At 49.8% G+C, this 15663-nt stretch overlaps 2 protein-coding genes across 4 annotated transcripts in view; both read left to right on the top strand.

Annotated features, from left to right (window-relative positions):
* MPIG6B (megakaryocyte and platelet inhibitory receptor G6b) overlaps positions 1-2006 on the top strand; it is a 16163-nt gene extending 14157 nt beyond the window's left edge. The window contains exons 6-7 of the transcript XR_004422703.1: positions 1390-1429; positions 1930-2006. The gene's annotated coding sequence lies outside the window, so the exon portion shown is untranslated. The remainder of the gene's footprint in view (positions 1-1389; positions 1430-1929) is intronic.
* MSH5 (mutS homolog 5) overlaps positions 1-15530 on the top strand; it is a 20168-nt gene extending 4638 nt beyond the window's left edge. Inside the window, exons 2-26 of one of the 3 annotated variants that reach the window (XM_033102941.1) lie at positions 1390-1429; positions 1930-2083; positions 2356-2479; positions 2939-3019; positions 3203-3265; positions 3982-4103; positions 4290-4399; positions 4673-4708; positions 5036-5118; positions 5829-5874; positions 8703-8841; positions 8957-9019; positions 11243-11371; positions 11654-11726; positions 11882-11991; positions 12211-12291; positions 12508-12595; positions 12813-13002; positions 13114-13240; positions 13643-13792; positions 14080-14157; positions 14357-14500; positions 14692-14829; positions 14979-15052; positions 15274-15530. In XM_033102941.1, coding sequence (XP_032958832.1) covers positions 1943-2083; positions 2356-2479; positions 2939-3019; positions 3203-3265; positions 3982-4103; positions 4290-4399; positions 4673-4708; positions 5036-5118; positions 5829-5874; positions 8703-8841; positions 8957-9019; positions 11243-11371; positions 11654-11726; positions 11882-11991; positions 12211-12291; positions 12508-12595; positions 12813-13002; positions 13114-13240; positions 13643-13792; positions 14080-14157; positions 14357-14500; positions 14692-14829; positions 14979-15052; positions 15274-15385 — 2502 coding nt within the window. In that variant the 5' untranslated portion in view covers positions 1390-1429; positions 1930-1942 and the 3' untranslated portion in view covers positions 15386-15530. Of the gene's footprint in view, positions 1-1389; positions 1430-1457; positions 1581-1929; positions 2084-2355; positions 2480-2938; positions 3020-3202; positions 3266-3981; positions 4104-4289; positions 4400-4672; positions 4709-5035; positions 5119-5828; positions 5875-8702; positions 8842-8956; positions 9020-11242; positions 11372-11653; positions 11727-11881; positions 11992-12210; positions 12292-12507; positions 12596-12812; positions 13003-13113; positions 13241-13642; positions 13793-14079; positions 14158-14356; positions 14501-14691; positions 14830-14978; positions 15053-15273 lie in introns of those variants that run through there. The other 2 variants (XM_033102939.1, XM_033102942.1) reach the window with 2 other exon arrangements.
* The last annotated feature ends 133 nt before the right edge of the window (positions 15531-15663 follow it).

Consider the following 15663-nt stretch of genomic DNA (forward strand, 5'->3'; position numbering starts at 1 on the left):
CCCAGATGACAGGTCATGCTGCCCTCTCCTGGTATCATCCAGCAGTGCCCCACGGCTTTAAAAGCCCAGAGCTGACCCCCAAATCCTGCATCAGAGAAGTCTCCCTCCCATTTCATCTCCTTGCCCCCGCTTTTCTCCTATCTCAAGATCTCTCCCCTTTCCTCTTCTGGGCAGGCTTCCCTTTCTACTCCCTCCCCTTCCTGGGCTTGGTAAACCAGTCCCTAATCTCTTCCCACCCCAGATAGGAAGGAGTGTCCCTCCCAGACACTCCTTAGAGCTATCACCAGCCTCCTCCAGGTTTCCATAGCTCTATTGCTCAGCAATTTGCCAAGGGTAACCATTAACCTTGCCCTTAACTCACTCCCCCACCTTTCTCTCTAGACGGGATTTTCCAATCACTGTTTAGCAGAGCTGGTTACCTTACCATCCTTCCTCAAGTCTTGGGTGGGATTTCCCCATCTCACTGTACCCAAAACAAAACTGGGAGGAAGATGTGTTGTAAGGGATCTGTTTTTAAAAGTATATGTTGGTTTATTTCTGTCTCATAATCTCCTTGCTTTTCCTACACACACACACAGAGAGACAAACACAGTCAAAAGTTAGCTTCATGGAACGGAGCCCAGACTTAATTATGTTCACTACTTTGAGTCCACCACCTGGCCCAGAATAGGTACTAAATAGTTGCTGAATAAATGACAACCCTCTGTTCTTAGGGTGCGTGTATGCACCCAGGGATATGGGTATGTTCCATCCAGTAGGAGTGTAGATCTTATCAGGTCTACTCTCTGTGTTGGTGTAATTCCAACGTTTTCACCTCTTGGTAGGCTGAAATTATAAATTAGGCCCTGTAGTGCCCTTGTGGGGGTGGTCATACACTGTACCCAGGAAACTGGCAAAGGGCTCATAGGAGTCTCACTTCTTATTTCTGCTTATTTATTTAAAACACTCACGTTGCTCTTACTATGTTTGTCAGGCACTGTTCTAAGCTCTTTATAAATATTAACTCCGAGTGTACAAATATTAACTTAGAGTTGTTGGCACAGGTTGAATTAATGTTGCTTATCTCCACTCTCCAGAAGAAAAGAAAAACAACGCGCCTTCGGCCCTTTAAGATCGGCCTCCTTCCAGATTTCTGCCCTACCTCCAATCCCCCCCGCAACACCCCCAGACTAGTTTCCGAGGCTCAGACACAAGCTCCGCTTCCGGCCTTCTCACAGGCTCCACCCAGTGTCAATCAAAGCCCAGAAACCCTGAGAGCCAGAGACCCAGGTGCTAAGCTATGGCAGAGGGCGGGAAGTTTGAATGTTCTGGCACCGCCCACATGCGAATAGGCCAATCAGCGTCGGCCTTTTCTGCAACTGCGGTCCCCTCCTCTCTCTCGCCCGGTAGGCTCTCTACGCAGGATCCGGGTCTGTCCGACCAATAACAGGTAAGAGGAGGGGCGTCTGCGCGCGCACCCCGTCCTCGCGCTGGCGCGCCCCTCACGCCTGCTCGTGGCTGTTAGTCGTAGACGTGGTGTCACGCACGTCGTGGTTCCGATTGAAAAGGCGGGAAAACGCCGCAAGTTATCTGCAACTCTGGTGGGGAAGTCGAGAGCTTGGGGCTGCGGTCGCTGGGGTGTGGTTGGCAGGGGCGGGGAGAGGAGACGTGTGCAGCTCGCTCCACAGGGCCCTCAAACCGTCTCCATCCTAATACAACCTCGGCGTGACAGAAATGGGGCGGGGGGAGGGAGTTTTCCAGTGTGCGTCAGTGAAATACCTGAGACATCACCTCGAAATACCCCACAAATGTTGAAAACGACGTGACCTTTCCGTCGCCTCAGCCCTCTACCTGACTTCCCAGTGCACTTGCCCTTGAGCGCGCCACCCTCCCCAGCTACCTCGCAATGAACGCTGGCTCCTGAACCGCCTTCATTTTTCTAATCTGCAGAGCCTCGCAGGCCATGGCCTCCTTGGGAGCGACTGCAGCCAGGACGCCGCAGGGACCGGGACCCGGGGCGGCTGCGGCAAGCGTCCCCAGCCCGGCCCCAGTGCCGGGCCCCGGGGAGGCGGAGGAGGACGACGACGTGGAGGAGCCCGCGGAGGTCCCTGGGGCGACGGGGTCTTGGGAACGAGAGCTCGAATGAATCTGGAGAGTGGGGAGTTGACTGGAACGTCCGGGTGTTAGAATAAAGAGGGGCCGGGAAATGCTGGGCTGGTCACTCACCTCGCTTGAGCGTCAGTTTCAGAGGTAGTGAAGGGGGTTGATGATGCCTAGTCAGAGATTTGAGAAAATGATGAAGATTAAATAAAGCATGGCACAGCCCTGCACTTAGGAGTGGTTCGAATACCGCTTTCCTTCCCTCCTCGCCGACAGATCCATCTGTGTGTGCTATGGAATTCAGGCCACTTGGGCATTGCCTACTATGACACTAGTGATTCCACCATCCACTTCATGCCAGACGCCCCAGACCACGAGAGCCTCAGGCTTCTCCAGAGAGGTGGGGACAGAACCAGCAATCCCTCCACCCTGGCACGGAAAGGCTCTTTCACTCATATGTCCTTACCTGACTCAATCAGTTTTATTAGTTGACTTCCAGAGGACCGTTTGTTGTTTTGGGGAACTTATTTTATTATTCAACAAATATTTATTAGGTGTGTGCAATATATCAGGTGCTGGAGATATAATCCTGGCAAATCATGTCTGTCCTCTAGGGGTTTATAGTAACAGTCTCCAGGGCACCCCTCTTGCCTCCCACCACCCTGCCAGTCTTACTTTTTTCCTAATTCTCGTGCCTGACTCCTACCTATGCTCCCAATTTGTGGGGCACTCCCTACTCTTAGAGGGAGGAAATAAGTTTTTTAGGTGGGGAGGGAGATAGCAAGAGGAGGGCTGTGGGTTTCCTTAAAGGATGAATCAAAGATCCTTTAACTCATTTGGTCTCCATTCTCCTTCCAAGTTCTGGATGAAATCAGTCCCCAGTCTGTTGTTACCAGTGCCAAACAGGATGAGAATATGACTCAGTTTCTGGGGAAGCTTGGTAAGGACTGGGTAAACCTGAGAGGGAAAATGAGGAAAGACTAAAATATGGAATATTACAGGAGACTAAAGGGTATTGGAGGGAGGTAGAGCCAGGAAGCCAGAATTGGGTGAGAGGGAAGATGGGACAGAGGCAGAAGACTGAAATGTACAGACTAATGGCCTTTCTTTGCCTCCCTGACAGCCTCCCAGGAGCACAGAGAGCCTAAGAGACCTGAAATCATATTTTTGCCAAATGTGGATTTTGGTATCTCTTTGCTTTGCCCAATCCCCCATCCCAGCTTCCCAACCCTTTCTCCTAATTCCACCCCCATCATCAGAGATCTTCCCTCAGATTTTTCGTACCTAAAGTTTTGTGTTCTCCAGACCCCGTGAGCAGTCTCCTTAGGATCTCTCCTGCTCCCTACCCTTTAAGAACCTTATTATAAGCTTATTATGAAACCTCCACTTAGGCATGTCTAGGGATGAAGGCCTCCCCTGAGAAGAGAGAGTGGTGACACTTTTTGGACAGCTTTGATTGTTGGAATTTCCCCCTTAAGCCAAAGCTACTTGTTGGGGGAGCCACTGCCTCAGTGACCTTAATGATCCATAAGGCACTTCCATAACCTTCCCAGGTTTGCAAAAAGGACAGGGAATGTTCTATCCTAATTAGATGTTAGGACATTGGTGTTAAATGATGATGATTTGGACCCCAAATCCCCAATTCCAGACAGATATCTTACTCTCCTGAGCCATTATCTTTCTCAGGTTGTGGTCTCAGCCAAACGTCTTTATACCCTATGTAAAATAAAGAGAGAATTAGACTAAGAGTCCGAAATTTTGGTTCTTATTTCAGCTTTCCATTAACTGCCCGTGTGAGCTTGGCAAGTCAGATGATCTCTCTTGCTTCTATTGTTTCATTCTTAAAATAGGGTGAAAAATTGGGCTATAAGACCTTTTCCTTTCATGCCTCCCCCAAAATAGGTCTGGAGATAAGTAAACAGCGCCTTCTTTCTGGAAACTACTCTTTCATCCCAGACTCCATGACCACCACTGAGAAAATTCTCTTCCTCTCCTCCATCATTCCCTTTGACTGCCTCCTCACGGTGAGAAGGGTCCTGGGAGCTAAGGGATGGAATGCTGCAGGGTGGAGAAAGGCACAAGCACCCTACTCCTCGGGTTGAGTGCTGGGAGGTACTGATCAGGCCCAGGACAATGATAGTTTTCCCTGGTGTTGTCCAACATCCAGGACACTGGGACTTACCCCAGCTCCACTACTGATCCCCGCGCAGGTTCGAGCACTTGGAGGGCTGCTCAAGTTTCTGAGTCGAAGAAGAATTGGTGTTGAACTGGAAGACTATAACGTCAACGTCCCCATCCTGGGCTTTAAGAAATTTGTGTTGTAGGTGATTTACCCTAATGTCAACCAAAGTAAGATGGGATTGGGAGGCCTGAGTAGTAAGACAGGGTTGGGGTGGGGGGTGAGAGTGGGGGGCACGGGCAGTGACCTGTCAGGTAAAGTGCTCTAGGATACACAGGAATACCTGAGAGGATGTGGAGCTCTCGGGAGAAGACCGAGATAGTATCCCAGGAGGTGGGCAAGGGGGTGGAGCTTAGAAATGAATCAGACCTCTCACACCCGGCCACCTTCCTTCTGCTTGTTTTCTGTCCTCAGGGCCCATTTGGTGAGCGTAGATCAAGACACTTACAGGTAAGGAGATGGAGGGAGGCTGCATCTCTGGGGAGGGAGAAGGACTAAGTTTGATGCTCTAATAGTCCTAATGAGGCTCTAATTTCTTTAATCCTGGGGCTACAGCTCTCTTCCTGAAGGAAAAGGAAGTGGGGATGAGGGGGGAGAGAGGAAGAAAAGCACAAAGGTGTCACCCTTTTTTTCTAAAAGAAGAAACTGAGGCAGAGAGAAGTGAGGGACAAACCTTACATCAAGACGTGATCCCTGGAGGATATCCCCAACCCCCTTGCATTTCCTCAATTTCCTTTAAAAATCCAAGTCACCCCAAACTCAATTTCTCCCTGACAGTGTTCTGCAGATATTTAAGAGTGAGTCTCACCCATCAGTGTACAAAGTGGCCAGTGGACTGAAGGAGGGGCTCAGCCTCTTTGGTATGTGTGCCTGTCTTATCCCACACTACAGAAGCCTTCCAGAAAAGCAGCCGCCTCTAACGACGTGTCCCAGCGTCTCTCTCTTCCCACTTCACTCCCATTGCTAGATGTCTCTTCCACTCCAGTCCAGCTTTCTTACCATCTTTTTATCATCTCTGAGCTTGGGCACCCCCCTTACCCTGTAGTGTCCAATGTCATTGGCATACCACCTCTTACTTTACCAATTCCGTGCTCACTCCTTGGGTTTGTAGGGATGTTCCCTCCCCTGTGCAGGGACTTTGGGAGGCCCTGTGTATAGAGGAGAGTTAGTAACTGTGAAACTGCCCGTGTTTGGTTTGCACAGAGTCCTTATCAGTTGTCTCTAGCTTTAGGGTGTACTGGGGACAGTGCCCCAAGTATCCACCTGGTTTCACTCTGAATATCTCTGTGGGTTGTGTCTAATGTTTATGCATATGTGTTGGGCTCTTTGTGAGTCTAACTATGCCTGCTTTGCGTATTTTTCTGGCTGGGTGTACCAGTAAGTGCCCCTCCCCTCCCCTAAGCGCATGTAAAGTAATCCTGGCTGACACTTGTGGCCAGGCTCTGGCTGCCTTGGTGTTCTGTATCTGGGGCATACCCCCCAGGCCTGCCTGCCCAACACTGGAATCTCTGACCTGGATGCCTCAGCTTAGACACAGCCCATATGCTTTCCCCTGCCCATTCCCACACAGGAATCCTCAACAGATGCCGCTGCAAGTGTGGAGAGAAGCTGCTCAGGTAAGTGGATCTCACCACGCGCTGCAGGCTAATGCATGCAGTCTCCAGGCACAAACACCACGCCACGTGGTGGTAACAAAACCAACTGCCCTTTCCGCGATGGTGGCTAAATGCATTTAATCCTTACAACGACCCCATGTGGCAGCTGGGATTACCCTCATTTCACTTCGTCAGCACATATCCACATACGCATATACCCATTGATGATACGCAGACTTGCACACATTCTAGCAGCAGAAACGCAATCACAGAACCCTAATGCACACATGGTAATATCTCTAATTATAAAAACCACACTTCAAATTTGAGCTGATGACTCTCAAATTTGTGTCTGATGACTCTCAAATTTGTGTCTAGTTCAGAGCCCCATACGTTGACTGCTCATTATACATCGTTGCCACCTGTAGTTTCCACAGGCAGCTCAAACTCAGAGGCTCCAGACTGACACCCACCGAACCTTTCATTCCTCTTCCTGCTTCCCTTTTCTGGTTAATGGCATTGCTGGCAATGCAGCTTCTCAAGCTCTGAACCTGGGATTGATGCTTCTCCCTCACTCCCGTGTTCAGTTATTCACTATGGCCTACTGACTCTATCCTCCAGTGGCTCTCTCAGCCACCCCTTTCTCCCTCTTTCTACCACTCTAATTCTACCTATCATCATTTCTAACCTGAAGCATTGCATTTGCCTCCAAATTGGTGTCTGTGCCTCTACTCTGTTCTTTTTTTCAATCTATCCTTCATCCTAAAATACCTGTTAATCCAAAACAGATCTGAGCATGTCTCTGCACCTTTTTAAAACCTTAAGTAGAAACAAAATAAACCTCAGGAGGCTTCCCCATTACTTACAGGATGAAGATTGGCATCTTTGGCGGTATGATGTTCAGGACCACTCCCATCACCCCAGTTTTAATTTCCTTCCCGAGCCCCTCCAAAATCCTTTCTGATCAGATCTATCCCGTATTACCATCATTTAGGGCCCCTGGCCATCACCGAAACACCCTGCCTGTATTTATGCTGTCCTCTCTGAAAAGGACAGCATAAATCCCTGTTCTCCCCTGTCAAAATCTTACATCCTCTTCAAGGTGCAACCCAACTATCTCCTCTTTCCTGAAGCTTCCCCAGGCCGCTGTAAGGAGCCGGACATGCCCCTTCGCCTGTGATCACACGGTGCTTGTTTATGTTCTCTGCTTGCACTGTCACATCAGTTGGAATTAGCAGTTGGTGAGTCTGCTTGGCCTCACAGCTGTGACCTGTGTGAACTCAGTGCCTGCCCGGTCACGGATACAAGCACATGTGACATCATCTCTAAACACTCAGAGCAGAAACCTTGGCTAGCCTGCAGGGGCACAGTCCTTTCCCCGCCTCACCCACCCTGCAGTGTGTGTCTTTTGGAGGTGAATTTAGGATAACCTCTGAGGTCATCTCCAGGTAATTGGTGGGTGATTTAATTACGCACACGTTCTCCAGTGCTTCAGCTGCAGATCTCTAATCTCAGCCAGGGATGTGAGGAGAAGAAAACTGAATTAAAGGTGGGGAGGAATGCAGATTCCCCAGATAGGACCCTCCAGGGCATGGAATCAACCTGAACGATGAGCCGAGGCCCCCGCTGCCTTACAGCTGACTGGGCACCAGGAGGGTGACTGAAGGTCACAGTATACTCTAAAGAGCACTGGCCTAGTCATCTGGAGACCTGGGTTTGAGACCCAGCTTTACTTCTTACTGGCAGAATGACTTTGGACAAGTTGCTTATGCTCTAAGGCCTCATTTTCTCAGCTGTAAAATGAGGAAGGTTGGGCTTGACTAAAATCTGGCACTAGCAGTAAAAATCTAGATGATTTACAAGAAAGTTGTCTTTGTGAGGCTCACGTGCTCCCCTAGGTGGGGCTGGGCACCATAGCCTGGCCTACATTGCCCTGGGTGGAGGCTTCCGTGCCCAAGGAGCAGACGTGCCTAAAACTGAGTCCTCCGCTTCATTCTAACCTGCGTGTTTTAACCCAGGGCCGTAGACTACGGTGTGAAATACACATCCCCAGGCCCCAGTGTCTCCACACGTCGCTCTAATATACAATCATATGCGTAATGGCTTGCTCTAACTAGAGAAGAATCTGTGGGCTCACAGGTCCTTACAGAGGCTCACACCCTTCCTAACCCAGGGAGATAAGGACGCCCAGAATCAGGCAAACACAGATGAGACATTTCTGCATACTAATTTATTAGGAAATACCTCAGACACTAAAGGCATACATATTAATAATATTATAAACCTCTGTGTTTCCATCAGCCAATTTAAAAACAACACAGTGTTACTGAAGCCCCTTAAGGATCCCTCCCCAATCCTTTCTTTGCAGAGATGAGCATTGTCATGAATTGAGGACTTATCATTGCATGTGGGACAATTATATACTTTCAGAGGAAGAACACGAAAAGACGAACGTCTGTGCTATTACACCCAGACACTTTCACGGCTAAATACAGATATACGAGTATAAACTCATTCTGACTCACTCTCTCCTACTCAGCCACAGAGAGAACGAAAGCGTTGGCGTGCAAATGCTTCAACACACTGCTCTCCCTCTAAAATATTGACAAGCCCTGTCACATAGCCACATGGAGTGACACATGGCCATATCCGTCAAAATCACGCTCAGAGCCAGAGACTTTCAGTAGATATATGTAAACACCCCTGCACAGATGGGACACTGTACTTGCCAACACAGGCACACACTGCCACATTGCCAGGGACCTGCAAACACATTTTCACAAACAGATCAAGACAATGATGGGAACAGATGTGATTTCTGGTCTCCCCACCCCAACCCTCACTTCCAGGCTGTGGTTCACACGTCCAACTCAGGATCTGCGGGAACTAAATTCCCGTCTGGACGTCATTCAGTTTTTCCTGCTACCCCAGAATCTGGACATGGCTCAGATGCTGCATCGGTTGCTGGGTCACATCAGGAATGTGCCTGTGAGCCCAGGGTGGGGGCAAGGAGGTGGGGAAGGGGGCTGAGGGCTGACACTGGGCTTCTGGAGGGGCGTTCGGGTGAGAGGGGGGAAACAGTGGCTGTCCCTTGTCTGACTAGCTGATTCTGAAACGCATGAAGTTGTCCCACACCAAGGTCAGCGACTGGCAGGTGCTCTACAAGGTAGGACCGCCCTTCTTAATCCCAGAAGTTCGAGTTAAGCCCCTCAGCAGGTGTTCTAGACCCTCTGTACTCTGGGTGCCCCGTCCAACTTTATCCCCAAACTTTAAAAGTGTGTATTGTGGAAATTGTCCAAATTTAGAGTAACAAAATGAACTCCCATGAACCAACCGTACAGCTTCAACACTTTGACTAAAGCCAATTTTGTTTCATGTACATCTTCTCCCACTTTCTATTCCTGGATTATTTTGAAGCAATTACCAGGCATCATATCATTTCATACATAAGTATTTCAGCATAGTTTCTAAAAGAAAATTATTTTAAAAAAAGAATAACTACCATCACCTTACCTAAAAATTAGCACAATCCTTTAATATCAACTATCTGATTTTTAAATTTCTAATCATCTCTTAAATGTCACGCTTTTTTTAAAATTACAGTTTGTTTCATTAGGAACCAAATATGCTAAACATATGGCAATAGGATGATGTCTCTTTAAGTCTTTTGCATGAGTTTCTCTCTCTCTCTCTCTCTCTCTCTCTCTCTCATTCTGCTTGCAACTAACCTGTTGAAGAAGCTTGAGTTATTTGTCCTATAGAGCATCCCTTAGTGTAGATTTTGCTGATTATATTCCCTAGGTGTTTTTGACATGTTTCTGTCTCTTCTAGAATTTATATAAATTAATAGTTGAATCTAGAATCTTGATCAGGTTCAAGTTTGATTTTTTAAAATACTGTTTCATAAGTAAAAGAATATAATGTCTGATATACCTGTCTCTCCTTTTGTCGTGTTAGCAGGTTTTTGTGTTTAATACCTAAGTCCATTAGTTGTTTAGGGATTCCAAAGTGGTTATTCTAATATTGTCATTCTTCATTTATCAGCCATAACATTTCTGGAAAGAAAAACTTCCTCTCATCTGCTCTTTGGTTACCCAGTAATACAGTTTATATCATAGAAAATCGCTTGGTTTTTTTTTCTCTGCCTTTATTTACCAGCTGTCATCTTAGTAACTTAGTCCCCTGACATCCTCCCAGGTAGCCAATGAATTTGTTGTTGTTGTTTTAGTATCATTATGAACTTACAGATTTACACAGGTGTTTCAGTCCACTGCATTTTTAATCTATACATTCAAATTATTCCATCTTTTGCCAGTGGGAGCCTCTGGAGTTGGCTTCTGAGTTCTTTAAACACAACCCCAGTAGACTGTGATAGCTTCCCTGCTCACTGGTTTGACAAGATGTACCAGATATATAATTTATACTGCCTGGTTCTGACGTGGAACCAGACATTTCTCCAAGGAGCCCAGGTTCCTTTTAGTGAAAAATGTTATTTTTGTACCACAGTCTGAATGCTAGAGGGTGCTCAGCGTGTTTTGGTTATTGCTTCTAGGCCTTTTCTGTGGACAGATTTAGGAACTTTCTAAAAAATAAAATACATGATAAATTAGTACTGATACCACCATTTTAAATTCAGAACCACAGGGTGCTTATCTTGTATATTTCTTTACTGTACTTATCTTCTTCGGTATTTCTTTCTTCCACTCTAGAAATTCTGGTTGTTAGTCACACTAGGAATGATAAAATTAGAGTGTCACTCATTTGCTTTTTCCTATATTACATCCACAACAATCTTATTATAGCAATACTGGCACTACTACCAAGTATGTTACTAGTGAAAACCGTTGTGATTTTTTGAGGGGAGAGGAGGGACAGTTCTTTTTGTCCCCACTAGGGATATAGAAATTACTGTGTTTTAGTTACTTGGAATAGTTCCTCTCTGTGTGGTTATGTCACTGCATGGATATACATTTATGTTCATTTGTTTCTATTTTTGATTTTTAGCGATTTCTTTTTAAAATTTAATTTGTATAATTATGTAAAATATTTGCATAGTTCCAAAGTCAAGTCTCCCAAACAAGGTATAGTCAACTGATTCTAGCTTCTATCCCTGCCCCTCTCTCCACCCATAATAACCTTTTCTTTTTAAAAATGTGTCTTGCGCACTAGGCCATAAGCTCAGGGACAGGGACCATATCTTGGCTGTCTGCAGTGCTTAGTGCAGTGCCGGGCACATTTCCTTTCTCACTGTTTCTTTTTTGCCATTGAAAGCTTCTCTCTGTCTTTGATACTGTGTTTTCCCTGTTGGTCTTCGCTCTCTGTCCATCCCTGTCCCTCGCCTCAGCCTGGCGGGCTGTGGGCTACCCTTCTCTGTCCTCGTCTCCTGCAGACCGTGTACAGTGCCCTGGGCCTGCGGGATGCTTGTCGCTCCCTGCCCCCGTCCATCCAGCTCTTTAAGGACATTGCCCAAGAGTTCTCCGATGACCTGCATCACATGGCCAGCCTCATTGGGAAAGTGGTGAGTGGGAAGAAAAAGGCCAAGCCCCGGGACCTAGGGGCAAGGGATCGGGTAGGAGAATGGGGAGCGCCTGGGCTCTGCTGTGGAAGATGGGGAGCTTGGGGGACGTGGAGCTCAGCTGGATGACTAAACAACGGGATGGTGAGAGGAGGCGGCAGGACTCAGGGGTGTGCTTGGAGGGTTAAAGCGGCGATTGTAGGGAGAACTGCGGCTGAGAAGCAGCGAGGAACAGGACCGAGAGATGTGCCGGATGATGAGCGACTGGACTTCTTGTCTCCTCAGGTGGACTTTGAGGGCAGCCTTGCGGCAAATCGCTTCACAGTCCTCCCCAACATAGATCCTGAAATTGATGAGAGTGAGTGTTGGGTGTGCGGATGGGCCTGTGAGCCCGGAAACAGGGCCCCCCCGCAGCGATGGGGTGCCATCCTTGGTAGGTGGCCACTACAGCTGGGGATGATCACACCAACCAGAATCTTCCTTTTGATGTCCACGTGTCTTCCACCCTGCTAGAAAAACGAAGGCTGGTGGGACTTCCCAGTTTCCTCACTGAGGTGGCTCGGAAGGAGCTGGAGAATCTGGACTCCCGTATTCCTTCATGCAGTGTCATCTACATCCCTCTGGTGAGGGCAGGAGGGTGGGTGTGACCTCTAGAGGCCTTTAGGGGAGACAACAGGCTTGGGAAGGACACACGGGGAGATGAGAAAACCGAAGAACACGAGCCCTGTGGTGACTTTAGCCCCCTGAGGGACCATTGGGGACACAAGGGACTCTGGCTCCCTCTAGGGAGGGAAGGTTCTCCTACATCACTCTGCTTCATCTCCTCTTTACTCTCTCCCCAGATTGGCTTCCTTCTTTCTATTCCCCGCCTGCCTTCCATGGTGGAGGCCAGTGACTTTGAGATTGAGGGACTGGACTTCATGGTAAGACCATTGACCTCCGCAGGCAGGTGATGAGGAAAGTGAATGAGCAGCTGACCCCATCAGCACTGCCCAGTATGGGAGCTCTCTTCTGCAGTTTTACTTTGACCTTTATTAGCTCTGAGGCAAAGGAGAAAGAAGTCGGGTGGTGGTTTAGAAAGGTGGGAGAGGATGAGGAGCAAGAGATGCGAAGCCCACAGCATGAACCCTCTTACCCAGTTTCTCTCAGAGGAGAAGCTGCACTATCGCAGTGCTGGAACCAAAGAGCTGGATGCATTGCTGGGGGACCTGCACTGCGACATCCGGGGTGAGGAGAAGCGAAAGGCTGGAGGGGGTGGCAGCGTGGAGATGGTTCTGACAGGCGCCTTTCTTCCTGCTCTTGCGCTCTCACTCTGACTCTGCATCTTCTCCTCTGAATGTCTCAGCCTGTGTCTGCAAGCCTGTTTCCAGGTCCCTCTGACCTGCTTGTGTCTCCTTCACATCGTCCTGGTGCTGACGCCAGCTCCTCCCTCCCCCACCCTCAGACCAGGAGACCCTGCTGATGTACCAGCTGCAGTGCCAGGTGCTGGCACGGGCGGCAGTCTTGACCCGGGTGTTGGACCTTGCCTCCCGCCTGGACGTCCTGCTGGCTCTTGCCAGTGCTGCCCGGGACTATGGCTACTCGAGGCCCCGTTACAACCCCCAGCTCCTTGGGGTACGAATCCAGAATGGCAGGTGAGAACGGGTAGAGGCATAGGCACGAGGGGCCCCAAGACCCCATATTCTGGGGGCTTTATCCACCTGGATCCACAGGCCATGTGCGTGGTACCTCTCCACACACTGCAGACACCCTCTGATGGAACTCTGTGCACGCACCTTCGTGCCCAACCCCACAGAATGCGGTGGGGACAAAGGGAGGGTCAAGGTCATCACCGGGCCCAACTCCTCAGGGAAGAGCATATATCTCAAGCAGGTAGGAGAGTCCTACGCCCTGGGCCTCTGGCATCTTCTCCGGCATCTCATCCCCCGCCTGCCAGCCAACCCAGTCCCTGCAGCTCCTCCTGCCCAGTTCTGAGCCCGTCTCGCATGAAGAGACCGTAATCCACATGCCCTGCTCCTCTACCTCACGTGTTCCCTTCCCTACTTGAGGGAGAGCCATGCCGACTAGATCTTTCCATGGCCTCAGTTCCCTTCTGCCTCTGCATAGGTCCCGCCGTGCCCTGTGCTTCTGCCCACTCCCCGTCCCTGTGCACTGATTCTACAGCAAGCAGGCGGGGCTGTGATCCTCTGTTAAACTGTGTCTACCCCCCTGGAGCTATCATTCACCCTCATTTTAGCCTCCCCTCACCTCAGCCCCATGTCCTCCCCTGTCCAGGTGGGCTTGATTACGTTCATGGCCCTGGTGGGCAGCTTCGTGCCAGCAGAGGAGGCCGAAATCGGGGCGGTAGACGCCATCTTCACCCGAATTCACAGCTGCGAATCCATCTCCCTTGGCCTCTCCACCTTCATGATCGACCTCAACCAGGTCAAAGGGGGCAAAGAGAGGTGGGGTTGGGGCAGGGGTCATGGGAAGGAGCTCTACCCCTGAAAAGTGATGAGAACGGGACAAACATGCCCTCTGCTGCCTGCCCTCTACCCTGGGGAACCCACTTTGAAGCCTTGCTTTGCACGCGGCACTGTGCACCTCTCTGTTAAAGACTCTGCCGCCCAGTATGTGGGTGCCGTACAAGCAGCTTCTGGCCCAGGCAGGTGGTCCGTGAGCTGCAGGCCTCCAAGGCTAACAGAACTCTCCCTTGTCCGCCTGATGCCCAGCAGGTGGCAAAAGCGGTGAACAGTGCCACCCAGCAATCTCTGGTCCTTATTGATGAATTCGGAAAGGGAACCAACACGGTGAGGGAAGAAACTGATGAGGCGCTAGGGAGGGGAAATGGAGGAGGGCAGAGGGGCAGCAGCAGGAGGCTGGACCTCAGGAACAGAGGAGGGGGGTGTGGGCAGGAGGGAAGCGGAAAAGCACGAGATGGGAAAGGCCAGGGCGCTGGGGGCACATGGGCACCGATGGCTCTGCATCCTCACCCCGTCCTCTGCACAGGTGGATGGGCTCGCACTTCTGGCCGCTGTGCTCCGACACTGGCTGGCACTAGGACCCATGTGTCCCCACATCTTTGTGGCCACCAACTTTCTGAGCCTGGTTCAGCTACAGCTGCTGCCACAGGGGCCCCTTGTGCAGTGTTTGGTGAGGAAACTAATCCAGCCCCCTGGGACCCCTAAGCCAAGCTGGGGACTGGCTCCTCCATCAGAACAGGGGCTCCCTGAGCAGAGACCATGTCCCTTCCCTTTTCTCACTGCCCACAGGGACTGACCAAGGGTTTCGGGGCTGGAAACAGAGTGATGATGTCACACTGTCCCCTTTTATTCTCTTTTAAGACTATGGAGACCTGTGAGGATGGCAGCGACCTTGTCTTCTTCTATAAGCTTTGCGAAGGTGTTGCCAGCGCCAGCCATGCCTCCCACACAGCTGCCCAGGCCAGGCTTCCTGACAAACTCATTGCTCGTGGCAAGGAGGTGATGAGATCCAGGTGTCAACCACCTGTTTCAGAGCTCCACTCCGCTGTCCCTGCTCCTTTCAGGGGCCTGGGTTTCTGGGCCCATGGGATTTCTGATCCTTAGTCCCCTCTCCTTACCCAGCCCCCCCACCACCTTCCCTTTCCTAGGTCTCAGACTTGATCCGCAGTGGAAAGCCCATCAGGCCCGTCAAGGAGTTGCAAATGGAGAAGCAAATGGAAAAGTGAGTGTGTGACCCAGGCCCTTGTTCTCTCTAGCATCTTCTGTAGCTCTTGTCCCCTTTCAGGGGCTCGGAGAGCCGCTTTGCTTTCAGTGACCCACTATTTCTTTCTGAAATCCCTAAATCCTCAAGGTCCCAGCTTTCCTGTGCCACAGCCTCTCCTCTCTGCTCAGAAACTCGGTTACCCATTCCCCCGTAAATCTCACTGTGCTCTCTCCTCTCAGCTGCCAGACATTAGTAGAGAAGTTTCTGAAACTGGATTTGGAAGACACCAGCCTGGACCTGGACATCTTCATGAGTCAGGAAGTGCTGCCTGCGGCCACCACCATCCTCTGAGAGCCCTTCCTCAGTCCTCCTCCACTTTCCAAACCCCGCTGGGCTGCCGTGCTCTTTCTGTCTCTTTATCTTCTTCAGACCCAGAGTTCTCAGTTTCCCTGGAAATTTTTGTTTCATATTAGGAATAAAGTTTATTTTGGAGAAAGTTATTGTTTCCTTAGACTATCCAAAACAAAGCAAGAGAATAGGAAACAGATGCAACTCCAAGCAGGAGTCCACAGAGGGGCCTGTCTGGCTTCGTTAGAAATACAGTGACACTGCTGTAGGGAGCCAGGGCC

Source organism: Rhinolophus ferrumequinum, chromosome 3 (genome assembly GCF_004115265.2).
Source record: "Rhinolophus ferrumequinum isolate MPI-CBG mRhiFer1 chromosome 3, mRhiFer1_v1.p, whole genome shotgun sequence".
In the NCBI taxonomy this organism is placed as follows: domain Eukaryota; kingdom Metazoa; phylum Chordata; class Mammalia; order Chiroptera; family Rhinolophidae; genus Rhinolophus; species Rhinolophus ferrumequinum.